The 19109-nt window shown below is 34.5% G+C and overlaps 1 protein-coding gene across 1 annotated transcript in view; it reads left to right on the top strand.

Moving 5' to 3' along the window:
* The first annotated feature begins 3117 nt into the window (after window positions 1-3117).
* The window catches only part of TRAF3IP3 (TRAF3 interacting protein 3), a 25606-nt gene continuing 9614 nt past the window's right edge, over window positions 3118-19109 (top strand). The window contains exons 1-9 of the mRNA XM_015821341.1: window positions 3118-3267; window positions 10071-10451; window positions 11146-11245; window positions 11658-11715; window positions 12709-12733; window positions 13472-13501; window positions 14784-14879; window positions 17354-17425; window positions 18592-18732. Coding sequence (XP_015676827.1) covers window positions 10104-10451; window positions 11146-11245; window positions 11658-11715; window positions 12709-12733; window positions 13472-13501; window positions 14784-14879; window positions 17354-17425; window positions 18592-18732 — 870 coding nt within the window. The 5' untranslated portion in view covers window positions 3118-3267; window positions 10071-10103. The remainder of the gene's footprint in view (window positions 3268-10070; window positions 10452-11145; window positions 11246-11657; window positions 11716-12708; window positions 12734-13471; window positions 13502-14783; window positions 14880-17353; window positions 17426-18591; window positions 18733-19109) is intronic.

Raw genomic sequence — 19109 nt, 5'->3', positions numbered from 1 at the left:
TTTAATCTTCATCAAAGCAATTTAACATTGCTCTTTTTTACTTCTAATAATCTTAATCTTTAGTCCATTCAAATAATGTAATAGAACTTGATTTCTTCATTTTTTTTCTTTGCCTTCTTGTCTTTCTTCTTATGAGATTCTGCAAAACTTTAATAAACCACTTTTGCAAATCTAATATAGGAAAAATATCCAGATTGCTCTCTTGATTTATTGTTTGTATGTTCCTTTTAGTTATTAAAACATCATCCAGTTTTTTTTGTATGTCCATCTTTTTTCATGCCATCCTTGTAGCCTGACATTTGTAAATCCCCTTTCAACTCAGTCTTGTCAGATAAAATTTGCTCCTCTTCCATAACATCTTTTAGACACAGTCTCTCCATAGAGGCATATGTCTCTGTTGACACTATTAATGCTAATTTTTGATCCCATTTTTTCAAAAATATCATTCAATATGTCCAAAGTTAGAATATTTTGCTCCATTCTGAAATTGTACATCTAGTTTATGTGTTCTCCACATTAAATTCAAATCTTTAGTTCCCTCTAGTGTCCATTTTTTAAAATCTTATATTCTGTTTTTTTAAAAATATAACAAAAAGGCATTTTTCTAATGGAAAAGATTCTTTATAATTCATTCCAAAATGTTATTTCAAATTTACCTGGACCGTTGGTCCGTTTATAATTTTCTAAAATCAAATGTTTAATCAGCGTTTTTCTGTTTATTCTCCATTTTTTTAAGTTCTTAAACTTGTAGTTAAAACTTTCTTTTGATAAGGACTGAAGAGAAACTCATCCAGTGCTATCAAACTTGTCAATACAAAGGTGTCCAAAAACTGAAAAGCAATTTACAAGCAATTTCTGAAATTGATTAGAAAAAGATGCAAAGTCAGTATCCTTTTAAAGACACTGGCCACAGTTTGAGCGCAATGTCTATCTGCGGGCTCTTCTCTTCATTGCATGCCATGGTCATTGCTTCTCTTTTTAGTGAAACTGTCTTCAGCCCACCATTTCTTCCTCCAGAAGTCCCAGGAAATATTTTATACTAAGTAATTTGTAAAAGGAATACATAAAAAGACCCTGGCTCTAGTCCATCTCAGCCATGGAAAACCTACTGGGTAATCTTGAATTAATCACTCTCTCTCAACCCAACCTATTCCACAAAATAGTTTTTGTGGGAGAAATGGGGGCAGGTGTGTGTGTGTGTTAAAACTGCAAAAGGAGGACTGCCCCAAGGCAATGTGTGCTTGTGCAAAAGGGAAGAGGCTATGGCCAGTGCTATTTTTGTCATTGTGAAAAAAGCATTGGATCTTTCAGACATCTCTGCTCAGATTTGAAAATATTGTTAAAAACTGAATAAGGTTTATGTAAAATGACAGTTTGAATTTAAAAAATAGCTGTAAGTATTTTCCTCCAAATGTATTTAGGTTGTATGTTATACAATGGACATAACAAGACTCAGAATTGAAACTTATGTATAAATATATTCTCAACATATTTTTTTGAAAGCCCTTACATTTAAAGGTTTACATAAAAGTTTTATATTAACAATTCTTTTTAAAAAGAATTTTGTGCATCCAATATTTACCACTGCTGCTGCTGAAATTTACAAATAATAAATTTGAACTATATCAGTGAGTTGATCTTGAAGTATAATGTAACTTTTGAAACTTAATTGTGTCTTAAACAAAAGAAGGAATTAAGAAATTAATACTATATAGCTCATTACTCAAGGGAACCTAATTGTAAATAAGAAAAAATATCCATATCATATGGTTCATCATCATACAACTTCCTTCCATTTCCATTTAGCTATTTGAACTGCCCATTATATTTGCTTTCATTTTGATTTCCTCATTTTTCTATTGTTTGTTTCTAACTATTGTCAAAAACAAAAGGTCAACAGGCCATCAAGCATATTGATTCCAGACTTTTCAATCTACTGAGTCTAAATGATTATTTAAAAAATAAATGTGAATTCGAGTCCCACATTAGGCATGAAAATTGACTGGGTTGTTGCTGTGAGGAAGATAGGTGGAAGTATTAAATATCTTTGCCACTTTGAGTTATATATAGTTGATATAGCTCTTGAGCCAATAGAAGTTTTCCTCTGTTTTTATATTTCCATTTCCTGTAAGAAATAACATAGAATAAAAGAAGCTAGGGGGAGGGGTTTGAAGGAAAAGAAATACAAGTTATCAGGGCTTTTTTTTCTCATAGAACACCCAGAACGGAGTTCCAGCACCTTTTTTGGATGGAACCTTATAGGGTAGGCAAGGTGTGTGAGTTGCGGCACCTTTTTTTATTTTTAGAAAAAAAGCACTGCAAGTTATACTCTCCAAACAAACAAATATACTGTACTTCACTCATGTCTATGGAGATTCTCACCAGGAGGCAATTGGACTTTCTTGTTTTTCTTTGATGACTTTTCATTTCTCATGCAAGAAGCTTCTTCAGCTCTGACCGGATGGTGGGAAATGGAAGGATTTATATTCCTTGCAGACAACTGATCATTTGCATTCTTTTAAAGAGTCCTTGGGACCATTTGGAGGTTTTCTGTGTCCTCAGGGTTACCTAAGTAATGCAAATGTGTGTGGAGCCTTCTGGCTGCAGGATTTTTTCTGCCCTGTTCCAGTAGTCTGCAGTGTTTTCTGGAAATCTGTTCATATTCCCTGAAAAAGCACCTTTGGGACATACTTCACTCATGTTCCATTAGACCGGCTATACGTTATCAATTTAAGTTGTTTTCATTCACAAAGATTTTAGGCTAGTGTAATTCATGATGCTAGCCACAGCCTCTTGCAAGCAAGGGCAAACTCAAGGTGCCAGGCTGATAACTGCAGCAAAGAGTTGCCCTAATTGAGATGTGAGTTGCAAAAATGTGGATAGCCAGGAGATGGCAGTGAAGAAATCATCCCTGGATTATCTAGATTTTGGCAGCTCAGATGTGAATGTCTTACCCAATGCTGAAAGAAATTAGATCCGTTTGCTAAAAAAAAAAAAGTCAAATTACTACACCACAAAACTGCTTATAGAAAGCTAGACTTCCTTATTGTATTAGAGCAAGGCAGAGAGAGAGAGAGAGAGAGAGAGAGAGAGAGAGAGAGAGAGAGAGAGAGAGAGAGCAATACCAGTACTGAGCTCAGAGCATTTCCAGTTCTTTGAAAAAGGAATAGTGATTTTTGGTCGGTTACAGTATGTTAACAGTTGATAACTAAGCTAATGTTTTGGATCTTGATGAACTTCAATCAGGCCTACCACTGAGAAGCAAAGGTAAGGATTTCTCCTTAATAATGACCTCGGATTTAATTTCTAAATGAAGATAGAGCAAGCACATTTGTTCTAAAACAGATCAGCATTCTGGCATTCCTTTGCAACAATGCCTGTGCGGAAAAGATAAAGGACATTTGCACTCATTAGAGAAAAATATATTGGTCTAGAAAGGAAGGAACCCCATAATCTGATAATTAAACCTCAAAAATGTGCCTAGGTCAGTGAGTTAAGTGACTGGAGTAATATATCTCCTCTTGGTTGTTCAGAATTTCTTAAAGGAAGGGCCTTTCAATTAGCTGCACTATAAGGACGCTGGCATCTGAGCAAGGTAAGCTGTTACTGGGTGCTCTGAGAAGAGTGCCAGTTAATTCACTTCTGGGGGTATCAAGTCATTCAAATGTGAGACACACATATAAAATACTTAAAAACTCATATTTAAATTTGCCTCAACCATAGATTCTGAAGATTAATTTTGAATAGACAAATCGAAATTTTATTATTACAAATGCCATAGATAAACTTCAGTCACTTCTCCATTTTAGCCTAAAATTTAATGCAAAACTGCATTTTCAAACCAGCAAAATGAAAAAAAAAATCAAACAGGGATGACCATTTTTCTTTTTTTCATAAGAATAAAATGCCTAGGGTACATGGCCTGGTGAAAGAAGCATTCCATGATACTTTCTATCTACAACAATTCCATGGCTACTAAGATTACAGAATGGTATCTGCCAACAGCTATGGTGGTTCATTTAATCTTCAGTTTCTACCTACAGACTGTGTCAAAATATAGAACCCAAGGATCATATCTAAGGAAATGTCTTCAAGAACTCAGAATATATATCCCTTTGTCATATTTTGGATGGTCTAATAAAAGTATTTCCTGCTGTATATTTTAGATTTCTATTTTCCAGTGTGATTGTCTATATTTTAGTAGCTCATTCAGTAGCATGGTCAGAAAAGAGATAGAATAGTTTATGGTGGCAAAATATCAAATCTAGTGACATCTTTTCCAACTAAGCATTTTTTATTAAAAGCTGTAAGTTTTTCTTTATTTTTTTGCATTTAAATTTCTTAGTCGTAAAAAATGCTATCAGATTTCTTCAGATTCAGTATCATAGTTTAACAAGAGTTTCTTGGGTAGATATACTGTATTAGTATATCCCACATACAAAACACTGAATCATTAAAGATCAGGGGTACAGAGGATTAATAAGTCAAATAAAATATATTATTGAAACTAAGAAATGAAATCCTAAATAAACTCTGCCTCTAATTGTTCCTTATTAATATGAAATAGGAAATGAATTGCTACAGGAATAAGATGATACATATCAAACAACCATAATAGTTCTAAGCAATTACATTTTAGCTGAATATGAACAGCTTATTTAACTGTTTATCCAAACACCAAAAATTTTAGTCCAGGTGAAAAAGTATGCTGCTACAATAAATTGGAGATGGTTTAAAAATAAAAAAGCTTTTAGGTGCTATCTATAAATCAATTTAAAATATTTTTCAAAAATATTACTGAAATATAATGAAAGAAAAATAATGCATCCTGGAGCCACAAGTTGCTTCTTCCTGTACTAAAAATATTGTTTAATAGAGCAAGGAATTAGGTACGGTATATTGGTTATGAGTAAAATAAAGAATTGTAACTAAAATTTTCTACAAGTTATAACATGAATCAGACTAAAGATAGTTGTGAAAGATGACAAGTCCTAATCAAACAAGGAGAATGAGGGGAAAACAGATGCTTCTGGGTTTGGGTGCTGCTAAATATTTACTCTTTCTGGCAGTTTTAGCACAAAACAGAGGCATGTTTCTTTGACAGCACTGTTGTTTGGTTGAATTTGTTATTGCTCACATCCCTATCTTCTATTCTTTTGAAATCTCATTCAACATGATCCCTTTGCAAATGTGGGAACTAATATGTTTCTTTTTTAGATATTCATATCCAACTGCATATATAGTTAATATGGCATTGCAGTAGCAAACTCAAAATTAGGGAATGGTGCAAGAGGGAAACAGTAGAATTTATACTGGTCATTTCATGGTTTCAGCCTTTATTCCATGTATATTATGGGATATATAATAAGGGGCAAGATTTTTACAAGTCAGGACAGAAGAAGATTAGATGATAGAGATAGATAGATAGACAGACAGACAGACAGACAGACAGATTGATGGAAACAAGACAGGAGGAACAAGGAGAAGAAGATAAAATAATTTAAACAAAGCAAGGGGGTTGCAAAATAAAATTACCAGAATTAGGAACCTGGTGTGAGGAAAGACAACAGGAGACTATATTTAGTCTTACAGTTCTTGGAGGGGATATGTGTTCACAACTGATAAATCCTTTGGGACATATATCTCTTACATATAAACTGCTTACTCTTAAGTTAGAGGTGAAACGCCTCTAGCCTATAGGCCGGATGCAGATGTACAAAATTGTAAATAGCTTTGTTCGGTTTGGTGGCTGCTGTGATGCGAAATGAAGCAGAGAAATAAGTGGTTTCCTGCTCTGCAGGACTGACAGGAAGTTCTTACTTCTTACTCAAAGTGGGATTTATATTAAAAGTGGCAATAATTCAACTCTATCTGCTCTATTGATACAGTACTGTAGAAGATGGAAACAGAGTCCTGCATTTGTAGAATGGATTGTACCATTTCATAGTGTGAAATGGTGTCACAACGTTGATTCCTCCCCACGTTGAGAAACATCAAGCAAGAGGGGTAGGGAAAGGGAGAACATAACTGGAAATATTACAACAAAGGGAGTTGTAGCTATTGATCTGCGGAAATGAACTTTGTGCAAGAGCCTAGGAAGCAGCCCCAAACCCAAGCCACTTGGTCTGAAATCAAGGCAGCAATTGCGAACCCACAATGTTGAGTCCTCAGGACAATGCCTAGCTGGACGTAGGCTGTGCTTGAAATAGCCATCCATTGTGTTCCATCCCCACCCTCCTGCTTTTTTAAGCCTTTTAACAGATACAATGTTGTGCATATTTTTGCAGTACTATGCAAAAATGCTAATGGGCATATACTGCAAATGAAGCAAATCAGATTATATTTTTCTGAAATCAAATTTTATAATACCAAACACCTACACTAGACCCTTGTGCAAATGAATGAATCCAAAAGAAGAAGGAAGAAGAGGGGGAGGAGGGAAGGTTTGATGTAAAGTGAAACCTGAAATTAGCAAAATGAAACCTGCTAAAGCCTATATTTAGAATTTTTTTAAATGCCTGTGGTCTTCTGTAATGTTTAATGTAATCTATTCAACATGAAAGCCAAACTGCAGGCAACATTGTTCATATTATTTAGTTCTGCATCCTACCAAACACCTCCCTTCGACCAGTCCGCTCCCACAGAGAGGGCCTCCTTAGGGTGCCGTCGGCCAGACAATGCCGGCTGGCGACCCCCAGGGGGAGAGCCTTCTCTGTGGCAGCTCCTGCCCTCTGGAATGACCTACCCCCCAACCTACGTACAGTTGCGGACCTGCGCCTTTTTCGCCGAGCCCTGAAGGCTCATCTATTCCGTGCGGCCGGCCTGGCGTAGTTTTGATTATGTTTTAGTGGGGGTTTTGTATGGGGTATTTTTAGAGCAGGCCTGTTATTTAATTTGATTTTAGACAGAAATTTGTGTATATTTATTGTGGTTTTTATTATCGCCTGTTCACCGCCCTGAGTCCCGTAAGGGAGATAGGGCGGTATATAAATTCAATAAATAAATAAATAAATAAATAAATTTCTTTTTAACAAATAGCTGGCTCAGGGGCTAGTGAGCCAGAATCAGTCGAAAGTAAAACAGAAGGTAAGCCAAATCAGACCCATTAAACCTCTGACTATATGATGCTTTAGGAAAAAATGTAATTTAAAAGCCAAACAGCAAATGTAATTCACACAACAGTTATTTCACTGGTTCCATGGAATATTTTACTTTTCAGTGAAGCGAGGATTCTCTTCTGTAAACCACCAGCTGCTTTTGGAGTGCTCAATTTTTAAAAGCAGTTTGAGGGAGAAAACATGTTTAATGCCCACATGGAAAATTTAATCCTTTGCTTTCAAGTATATATTATGTATTTTTGCACATGCAATGAATTATGATTAGATAATATAAATATTTCAATCATCAACCCTCGTCCTCCACATCCATCTTTGTAGTGATTTGCTTAATTCCCAATAAGCAAAGCCTCTGCAGGACAAAAAAATCATCTTGCACACTGTCAAATCTAGATGTGAAGTTTCATTTTAAAAAAATGTTTCCGGGAAGGCAAAGTCTGTCCATATCATATAGAACCCATTGGATCTAATATTTGAATTCTGTAGATGACTCTGAATCAAATACTAAGGGAAGGAAGAAGAGGATACATGATGACCATTTCAAAACCAATTTTAAACAATTTTTAAAATCTAAAACAACATCTATCTACCTCTACCTCTACCTATACCTCTATATACATCTATCTATCTATCTATCTATCTATCTATCTATCTATCTATCTATCATCCATCTATCACGTGAAAAATCATTCCAATGATGAAGTGAGAGTGAAAAAAATAAGTATTTCTAAACATGCATTTAAAAAAATAATTTGAAAAATGTAAGCATCTTAATGACATGCTCTTCAGACATACTATATAAAGACGTAGCTTTCTAGAGAAGGAAAGAAAAGCTGACCAGCAGCAAGGTGACGGATTCAATTGCAGTGGCGATGAGAGCACCATTGGAAGATCCATAAGACCATGCTAGGAACAGATTGTCATAGAGAAAATCCATCTATATAGCTGCTAAGAATCAATGCCAACTTGATGGTTTTTAATAAATTAATTAGATGCTTAAATTGTTGATATTTTAATTATTATCCATGTGCATCTTCCTTGGTTGCCATTGTTTTAAGATTCTTAAATGGGCTTCAATGGAAGATATTAACATTTGAGTGTGTTCATTTGTGAGCAGGTGGTTTTTATGCTGTCTGAATTCCAAGTTGTAAAAGATACTAATCAAATTGGCCCCTCAAATTAGACTTGGAAGTAAAGCTACAGTCAGTGTAGATCCCATGAAATGAGTAAGATATTCCTAGTGAATTATCCCAGTTAATATTGGTTACCACATTTGGACCAATCCAAGGTGCCATGAAGTTATATAAATGCCAATTCTATTTTAAATTAAATTCTTATTCATTAAAATACAAAGGAAGGCTAAATGATGTCTAAAATTGTGTGAATATGCAGGTTGTTCACATGATGTTTTTCCAAGCGCCATTCTTAGAATTACCACAAAGATTACCTGCTTGATCCAAGAAGAACTTACAGATAAATGGTTGGAAGTGAACAGAAATAGTATGGATGAGAGGATGTTTTTCAAGCAGTGTTTTTAATGAAAAAAGAGGAACATTAAAAAACCCTACTTTTCATTTAAACACACAGATCAATGAGGTAATACCACAACAAAGGTATTAATTGAATTAATTGTGTTGCATCTACCCATGACACTTGACTGTACTGTAAACATAGAGGAAAATAATAAGTTAAAAAAACCAAATGTGCTTTTAGATTAGTGACAGTTTTTAGAGTTCAGATTTGCATGCCTTCTTCAAAGCATAAGTATATATAAATGTAGAACACTTTGGAATACTATGTTTAATCAAGTAGACTTTAAAAAGTGGAGGATACCAAAAATAAATCTATAGTAAGTGTGAAGGGATGTCAGTTAAAAACTGTGTTTTAGCTATTCATTGTGGCATTTGTTGATGAAAATTTTGTCATCAGAAATTACTACTCACTAAACTGATTTTTGAAGAGATAACAAAAATCACTTGTTTGTTCATTTTCTGATCTCAGCCAGAAGTATGCAATGTCTGCTGACTAGCACTAAAGGGTAAGCAAAATGTGAAAAGGATTTAAAGAAAACAAAATTATTCAAAAGTTGATGGAATTGCATGCTCTGCTCTTTTTTAAATGTAAATTTTAAATGCAGAAACAATTTAACAAGCATGGCTAAACACCTTCCCTCTCCCCCCCCCCCAAAAAGAAAGAAAGAAAAGAAATCAGAAAGTTAAGTTGAAGGCAATCGAAATATCCAATATCCACTGTAACAAAAGTCTGAATAGGAAAATGGTAAAATCTGTAGTTTCTAAACTGGCCCTGATAATTGATGGAGTAAAGCTTCTGTACAACTGCTATTTGGAATACTTTGTCTTCTAGGAGTTCATAACATAATGTTACACCAATAGCTTTGAAGTTGGCTATATTATATTATCTATTTATTAGAAGTTTTTCAAGCCATGTTATATTCTAAAATATCAGAGTGGTAAATAAATGAACAAAAATGCAGGAATCAAACTATGATATTAATGTGATATAATAATATAAACAGATCCATATTATAAAAAGCAGAAACAAACAAATCTGTGTTTTGAAACACTTGGGCAAACAAATTTTAATCTTATGCCAACATAGCAAAATGGATGCTAATCCAAAATCCATGAACATTCTAAAGATGGAGTTTCACAAGAGAAAAGGCCTTGTGCTCGGGTTGTCCTGGAAAAGGAAGCCTGAAAGAAAGATTCCCTGAACATTTTAGTTTGTGGGCAGTTTTTTTAGAGAGAGGGAAGTGTTTTCAAATATTTGGCTCCTCAACTGTTGAGGCTCAGGACTTTAACAGCAATACTTTAAATTGGGCTTTGATATCTCACAATAGTAGCACATATCTCAAAGAAATATACAAAATAATTTGCATAGTTTTGTACAGCCTAGCCCTAGATGGTCCTGACTGCTTTCTTTTGATTTTTCTAGGAAGGTGAGTCTCCACTATATTTGGAAAGTAGGATGATCACTGGATTTTCCAAGTCTCCTGGCCAGCAAGGGCCCCAGCATGAGAGTTATGAAGAAAAATATGAGCGCCGGTGCAAGAAGCACGAAAGCCTGCTCAGGAGAAACAACAGGACCACATGCCGTCTCACAAGCAAATGCCAGAGCACAGAAGCCAAGGAATCAGCTCAGAGCCCTCGACAAAAGGAATTCTTCCGACGAAGGAATTTAACAATTGAAGAACTTGGGAGGACAAAAATGATGTTGCCTCCTGGCAAGAGACAATCTTTATTTCCTGTAAACTGTTCTGACAGTCTAGGGCAAATACCACCTCAGAACTATTTGAACTGTTTGTCAAATATCCAGGTAATATTTAATGATGGGAATAACACAGCTACACCATCCCGAAATAGTTAGTTGGGAAGTCTGTCTGTTGAATTTAAATTTTCACATCTGTTGACCTGGGCTAGAAGATCGGTCATAAATAATGTATAGTTTTAATCTCTCTCTCTCTCTCTCTCTCTCTCTCTCTCTCTCTCTCTCTCTCTCTCTCTCTCTCTCTCTCTGTGTGTGTGTGTGTGTGTGTGTGTGTGGTCCTTTCAGTCATATATGTGTGTTTGTGTGTGAATATGTGTGTGTGTGTTCCAACTGTTTGTGGTCATACATTCCTAGGTCTGCAATTTACAAAATCTTGCATGAAGTTGTCAAAATTTCACAAGATTTCATGTTCTCATGAGAGTTTTGGAAATTTTATTTTATTAAGGTTAGGAAGTGGTTAGAGTTTTTCTAAAATATTGGTGTCAGGGAGCAGAAAAGCTTCAAAAACCGATTTCCTTCTTTCTTTACTGATTGCAAAATAATTTATTATTTAGCAACCAAGTAACTAAACAATGCTCCTCTCTCCTCTAAAAATAGGAAAAAATGTATTGGAACAATTTAGAGCTCCTGTCCCAAAGAGATACTTTAGTAATCCCAACAAATTTGGGGAGTATTGGATATTGGGGTACTGAGATCAACACAAGGAAAAGAATCCAAATATTATTCTGTTTTTCTCTTTCAGCCTCATACCAAATATATACAGCATAACTTCAATAATATATTCCCTCTTAGCAAATCATCTCAAGCCATGCTCGCTGTGAATGTTCCCAAAAAATGTAAAGGTAAGTGACAATCTATAAATCAACCTTAAAGTTGTCAGCAGAAAAATATATAAATCAGCATAAACTTCACTTTTTTGATGTCCATGACTAATTTTGATTACTTTGTTATTTTTTCAGATTTTTAATTTTTAAAAAATCATATATATTTTTGCTCATAACTTTCCTAAATGTATGGATATTTTGCTTTCATATATCTTTAATATAGGTAATTGTTATCTTACATTTTATGAGAAACAATTTTAATGCAAATATCACAGATGCCCCCCTGTCTCAAATGCAAAAGTTTTTAAAATGTAATTATATATTTTTGAACATATTTTTAGAAGCATATGTTGTCTTATGAATAGATAAAAACAGTGATGTTTCACTGTCAATTGTTAAAAGTATTGAAATGGAATTTATTTATATATAGGTACACAAACCACAAAAGAACTGAGTTCTGAAAAGAAAAACTCCTGTCAGCAAACAGAGTAAGTAGATTATTCAGGCTTTTTTCTCCTTTGGAACTAGTATTTTTAAAATTGGATACTAAACATTTTACACTGAATATGAGGTATTTTTTTATAAAGATGATCAGACTTTTTCAGTCCAAAGAATAAGCAAAGTTTGAATCATATTTTTAGAAATATTATTCAAGATTCCTTGGTTACTCATCCAAAATTATCACAATCCAGAACATTCTTTCTTACATTAAGGAATAGCATTCCATAACTTCATAAACCACATATAAAATTCTCTTGAAGCTGTATAACACAGCAATGATAACAAGGCCCACTGATACAGAGTCTTCTGTGCCCAGGCAGCTGGGAAAAGCATTTTTGAGCATATAAAAATGTTATCATGTCACTCTGTCTTTGAACAATCCACTGTATGACCTATGATTACAAAGAAAACTTCCAGACATTGCAGGCTTCAATAGTTTTGTTTCCCAAAATTATGCATCATCATTGAAGTTATTACTGGAGTTTTTCACCACTGTGTTTACAAGCTGCCTCAGTTATCTTGGCCATGCAGCAACCAGTATCGAGAAAAAAAATACACAGGTTCCTGTTCATTAAAATCCGAGTGGTAACCAAGAGTACAGAGATCCCATTTCATATTGCAAATTATTGTTTGCACAAATGCAAGGATTTATTGCAAATCTTCACGTGTGCAGTAATGAATGAATAGATAGTACAAAAGTTCTTCGGTACCACATCGCAGTAACATTTCAGCGGGCAGAAAAAGACTCATGGCGGCAAGAGGAAAATTCCACTGCAGAGACTACCTAGCACTCCTTGTCTATTCTAGAATTTTTTAAAACTTTTTGTTTTGGTGACTTTTTCGGGAGTTTTTGTTCAGGTCTTAAATTTTTATACGGGCAATTCTATATAGATAATCTTTTACCTTCTTCCTTTTGACAATTGTATCACACTGCAACTGCGTCATATCTCCTTGATAATTCTTTTCTCTTTTGTTTTTAGTTGTGGAACAGCAGTTTTAGATAAGGTATGGAAAACATGAAAATGAGTACATAAATAGGTGACACTTCAATTGCAAGGTAACAGTGCTCTGTGTCGTCATGCTGGCCACATGACCACGGAAACATCTTCAGACAATGGTGGCTTAATGGCCTTGAAATGGAGATGAACACCACTCCCTGTAGTTGACAGCGACTAGCCGAGTAAAATCCGCAGGGACTCCTTTTATGGAAAACAGAAAGTGGTGATGAGATTCCTCTTTCTTTAAGAAATAAAGAAATGCAAATGAGGGAAGAATTTGGTATTTAATATTTGGTATTGTTCTCATTTCTGTATGTATGCATAACCATAACCTTCCTGCACGTAATGACCTTAATCAGGCAAGTTGTTATAGTTGTGATGTTTCAGATAAGCAAATCTTGGCTCCCTGTCTGAATATGGCCCTCAGTAAAGGTTCCACGAAGTTTTCCAGTAATCAGGTTTTGATCATGGAGTTGCTGTATTTGGTGGTTTTAAAAGAACGGGGTTACAGGAGCACTGTTATTTCTGTACAACTCTGTATATAACAGTGTTTCCATTTGTTTTCTGACTATAAACATGTTTTGACAGTAGCTAAATAATGAATTTTTATTAATAGCCGTAAAACCGCCCATCTTCTAGTATACTAGAAGTTTTGTGAGTATAAAACTCAAAGGCTGACAAATGGTATGGTTGCATTTCTTTGCCAAGTCAATTGAGATTATAAATATATTTATTTGTATTCCAGGAAATTATTCAACTTTCTAACTACCTCAATGTGAGTAATCAATATTAACTTTAGACAGTTTGGGGGAAAGACCCCTTCATAAATCATATACTTTTTGGGTTTTTTTAATACATAAAGTCTTACTTTCTTAGAATAGGACTGCAATTGAAAACAATATATTTATTTGAAAACAATAATGGTAGAATGCTATACAGTACTTGAAGTGCAGGATTCATTCCTGCAGGGGAAAAAATAATAATATACATATATTCACAAAATGTAGTTTGATCCACCTGATTTTACCATTTCCAGATCTGCCATTTTGGTTTAAGTATAAAGTACAAAGTCCAACTGATGTCAATTTGCTTTTGATACCCGAGGAATGCCAATGATCAAAGCAAACAATTTAAAATCTTCCATTCAATTTTAAAAGGACACTAAATCAGATAGCAAGTTCTATAAATTGTATTACATTAATTTAAAAAGAAATACCCACTTTTTTTCACTAAATAACAGAGAAGCCAGTTAAATAATTATCTAAGAACAAAGGGACATAAACTTTACTTTTTAGAGTACAGTTTTGTACCTATACAAAAGATCTTTCTGTTTCCTTGAATGGAAATAGAAAGTTGTGTTACTGTTTCTCCCCAGTTGTATCTACCCAACCTATGAGATCCAGCAGTAGAGGCATGATCCAGGTTCCATTTGTTAAAGAGTGCCATTTTGTAGGTGCTCAAAGAGACTCTTGGCTCAGTTCCTATATTTATTTACTAGTTTGTCTATGATATTTTAATCTTGTTTTTTATGCAAAAGCTGCCCAGAGTATATATTTAAAGTGGCATAAATAAATATGGACAATGGCTCGTGATCAATAGAAATTACCAGTTAGATGTATTGATTAAATTTTCATACAGGAACATCAATCTGAATTAACAAGAGTGGAAACTGTAGAACATATTAATTAGCATTTCCAGCATTAGTGTGCAGAAACTGAAAGACTAAAAAGGATATAAGACATATGATTTTAGAGTTTTACAAGTATAATTTAAGATTTAAAAGGATATGATATATAATTGACAAATGCAAATTGGTAGCAGGCTTATGTGAGTTGGACTTTATAGAGTCAGCTCAGACAGACTGACTAGATAAAAAGGCCTGTATTCTCTGTGAAGTAGTCAAGTTGCTATAGTCAAATTTCTCCATGCTTCCTTTGAAAAAGAAGTTTGATGGTAGAGTAAGAGAATCCTCATTAATCGTAGAACTAAGACAACGAATACAGAGCATGCCTGGGATATCATTTGAATATGTTGTGACTTTGATGTCTTCTGTTTAGGAGGCGCTACATCGAGAACTAATATTGAAGCAGAAAATGGTGATTTTACAAGAGCTTCTAGCCATGTTGCTAGAAGCAGCAGAAAAATCTTGGAAGGTACCAAATAGTCATACTGAGATTACTACTATCCATAATTGTATGTTATTCAATATCGTACATACATATCATTCAAAGTAATGATGCACCAGAAAACTAAGAGGGATCCTGTATTTTTGATAGTTAGCTTATTCATACAACAGAATTTCGAGCAGAGGCAGCTTTTCTTACCATAACAATATTCTATAATGACAAGTGTATTTGTTGCCAAGATGTCCTTTCCAAATATCTATTAATAGTGAATGAAAGTTACATCTTTGAGTGGCACATTTGTAAAGACAAAGACATAGAGAAATAAAATTGTATAATCAAGCTCAGATTTATCTTTGATAATATTATGTTTGATCCTGTTGGGGGGGGGGAAGAGAAGAACACACATCTACTTTCCATGGAATTGTGCTTCAGCTAAGTAGAGCTGGTGCCAAAGAAGTGCCCTAAAATACTTGATCCAGAAAAGAAATGGCAATTCAGTCAAATTTTCAAACTAAGTTCACTATGAGCTCTCTTAGAACAGAAGTGTCGACATTTACTTCTTGATACCAATGTGGTTTGTACTTCCCCTCTGAAACACTGATGTTAACATCCAAAATAGCAGGGGGGAAATAGTTTAACATTTTTACTGACAGGAAGTGGTAATTAAACCTCTGAACCTCAGCTTATCAACAGGTAGGTGTGTACTGTTTCATTTGTTTTCTGTATATGTTTCCAGTGTAGCCCATGTTTCCAATTTGTTATTCATTAAAGCAACAAACTGCTTCTGGAATTTCCAAATTGATGCAGAGCTGAAATTTTCAAATTTGCCAATGATAAATGGAATAAGAGATGCAAATTTTAGCTGAAATATAAAGGCCTCTTTAAAGTGCTTTAAATCTTTCTTTCCCAAGAAAAAGCAGCAGATATCTGCAAAGTCCTGTCCTTATCCATTGACTATCCCGTTTTGTTTTGCAAGATTTTGCTTTTAAATTATACTATCTATTTAAAAACAAAGCAAAGGAGAACCAGTGTTGCATTTCAATATGTAGATCAGGTTATCCAAGTACAAAACAAAGTGTTGCAGGGCTGAGCAGCTTAGGGATTTCATGCAGCTCCCTAGCAAAATTGCCAAAATTCTTTAACAAAGTGGGCAATATTTGTTTCTTCATGACAAATCTTTCAAATCAACCTCCAATGGAGGCTTATGAATTAAGCAAACAACCTGAGCTCATTACATTAAAATTTGGCTGGTTTCAGTGCAATGACTTTGGAGTTTAAGAATGAGAATTGAATCATAGAATCAGGGCTGGAAGGGAGATCTTCTAATCCAACACTCTGCCCAAGGCAAGGTCCTTATACCATCCCAGACAAATGGTTGTCCAATCTTTTCTTGAAAGGCTCTAGTGATGGAGCACTTATAATTCAGGGAGGCAAGCTGTTTCATTGATTAATTTCTCTTACTGTCAGGAAATTTGTCATTTCAAGGTTGAATCTCCCTCTGACAAATTTCCATCCATTGCTTCTTGTCCTGCCGCCAAGTACTATGGAGAATAAATTGGAGTAGTTTGCTTCCCAGAAATCCAGAAATTACCAACCAACCCATCATTTTTGGTAATGCCGCCTTCCAGCTGGTGAAGGAAGGAAATTACATACATTAGAAGGACTTGGTGTATTCCTTTCCTGCAGTTTCATTCTTCAATGAACTATACACAATGTAGTCCTTTCTCATGTTTATCTTTAGCATTGGAAAGCTGATTTCCATTCCACTCTCTTGCTGAAAATGTGTGTACCGTAACTAGGCTATCTTATATGTGTGGGATGGCATGGCATTTCTGCTCCCATCCTAGCCCTATTAACTTGACTGCACAACCAAGTCTAGTGATTCTGTAAAAATACTAAACATATATTACAACTGTTATGTACAGCATATGGTTTGTTGGATACTTAGAAAATAAACCTATGCCTCTCATATTCAGCAGTCCCATAGACTTTGCTGTGAGTATACATGGGATTGCAAAATTAGGTACTTTTTGGATTGTCAAACATTCCCAAGGCAGCTAGATGTACATAAAGATGTAGGTTGTCAATTATATTACACAAAAAGAAAGATCATTTTTGAGAAAGAGAATACATGTTAAAAACAACATGAGTGTAATTTTATATATGGTAGGCATGTTTGTATGTGTAACTGTATGTTTGTGTTAATCCTGACTAATGATACATCTGTTTGCAACTGTCTGGAATTTTAAAATAAATAATAAGCATAGGCTTTTTGGTAATTAGAGTAGCTATTACATTTTATTAAGGATAAGTGATATGAATATGTTTTCTTTTCTTTTCCTGAAAGCCATTGATTTCTGAAGGATCTGATGTTTAATTTTAAATGAAACTTTTAAATAATATGAATAAAGCAAGAAACAGGATCCCTTTTGGTAACTAAGAGTTATAAAATTCTTATTTCCAAAATTATTCACAATTTTTAATTTTTTAAATTCTATTAGGGTCAGTTTAATGAAGACAAACTCAAATGCAGGCTGAGCGTGCTGGAGAATCAATTGCAAATATGTACCCAGGTAATATATTTGGCTCAAAAAGGGAAAGTTGACAATTTTTGATAACTTTAATATGTACATGGAGAGTGTTACCTTCTATAGTTTGGAGACCTGCTTTGTTCTTCAGAGATCTACTCATTAATAATATTAACATCATACAAATATTTGGCATATTTGTAAGAATACACTCATTATAACTCTTCCTCAGAGACCCGAAGAATGATAACATTTGTTTTTCTTTGTTTCCTGAGCATCATGATTTTTTTTTTTGCACTTTGCTGTTGAACTATACTGCCATTATTTTTTATGGTTGTGTCTCACATTCAGATTTATGTGGTTATTGCTAAAAGATTTGTCACTATTATTTTGCTAGAGTTCATATCAAATTGCAGTATAGAAACATTTTACATGAGATCAACATGTTGCTTCTTCTCCATATATGTAATAAAATTGTAACACTGCTAAGAAAATATAAGATTACTAAGAATTTTCTGCAGATGCCTAGAGAGGGTTTTTAAAACTTTTTATGATTTTTTTTTAATAAGTTTTTATTCAGTACAAAGAAAAAAAAGGATTAAAAACACTGAACATGGTAAATCGTCTTTGACTGACATCTCAGTCCATATTGTACATTAATTACATATAATATATCTATATACAAACTATACATTTCTGGTCTCTATCTTAACTTATCTCTTTATTTGTGACCTCCATTTTGTTATATACATTGTGTATATAAATCATAACTTGATTTACATTTTAATAGATGCAATGTAGGCTACATAATATTTCAAAGTTTTGGTCTGTTGGCTGTGCCTAAAATCTTAAATCAAGAACTTTTAACATGCTGGTGTCTTTTACAATGTTAGGTTGCCAGTTTTCTTTGCCATTTTCTAAGAAATAACATTCTTTAGAATACTGTATTATTGCTTGCAAAAAAAAATCTCTAGTACAAGAAGCTTAGCTTGATGAGCTATGGATCTCTTGGGTTTCAAAGGATAAATCCACATTAAGTTTTGTGTTTGTCCATGTTAGTCATGATTGACATGTCCCAGGGCGATAAAGTTTATCAGATAAACCAATCAGATAAATCATAGCCAGCCAAATATTTTAAGAAGAGGAATTTTGATTCATATGTCTCTCTCTCTCTCTCTCTCTGTGTTGTTTTTCTTTTTCTTTTTTCTTAGAGTTATTCAAAGAGGGGCTTAAAAAGGATTCTCCTGGAGATGGAAGATCAAAAGCAGAATTATGAACAGAAAGTAAAAGAATCTCTTCAGAAACTGCTTGAAGAGAAAATGGAGGCACAAAAGCAATTTCAAACTGCCCAGGTAGGGAAGGATTTCAGCCTGAGGCCTATAGGAAGGTGCTTATATATCACTGAAGCTCTAAATATCCTGAGATGTTTTCAGAACATCAAGGTTGTCAAGAAACTCCTTGACCATTCTGATTGTGGCAGAAATTCTTCTCGGAAAATTGGATAGATTTGCATCTAATAGAATAGAGGGTGGGTACACGAGCCTGGCTTCAGGGAATTATAAACGCTTCTCTGGGGGAGGGTGCCTTTCCCACGGCCCTTAAAGAGGCGGTGGTGAGGCCCCTCCTTAAGAAGCCTTCCCTGAACCCAGATGTATTGGCCAACTATCGCCCAGTCTCCAACCTTCGCTTTGTGGCGAAGGTTGTTGAGAGTGTGGTTGCACAGCAGTTT

Source organism: Protobothrops mucrosquamatus, unplaced genomic scaffold, assembly GCF_001527695.2.
Source record: "Protobothrops mucrosquamatus isolate PMUCROS unplaced genomic scaffold, P.Mucros_1.0 scaffold1310, whole genome shotgun sequence".
Classification (NCBI taxonomy): Eukaryota; Metazoa; Chordata; class Lepidosauria; order Squamata; family Viperidae; genus Protobothrops; species Protobothrops mucrosquamatus.
This window is presented reverse-complemented; position numbering and strand designations above follow the sequence as displayed.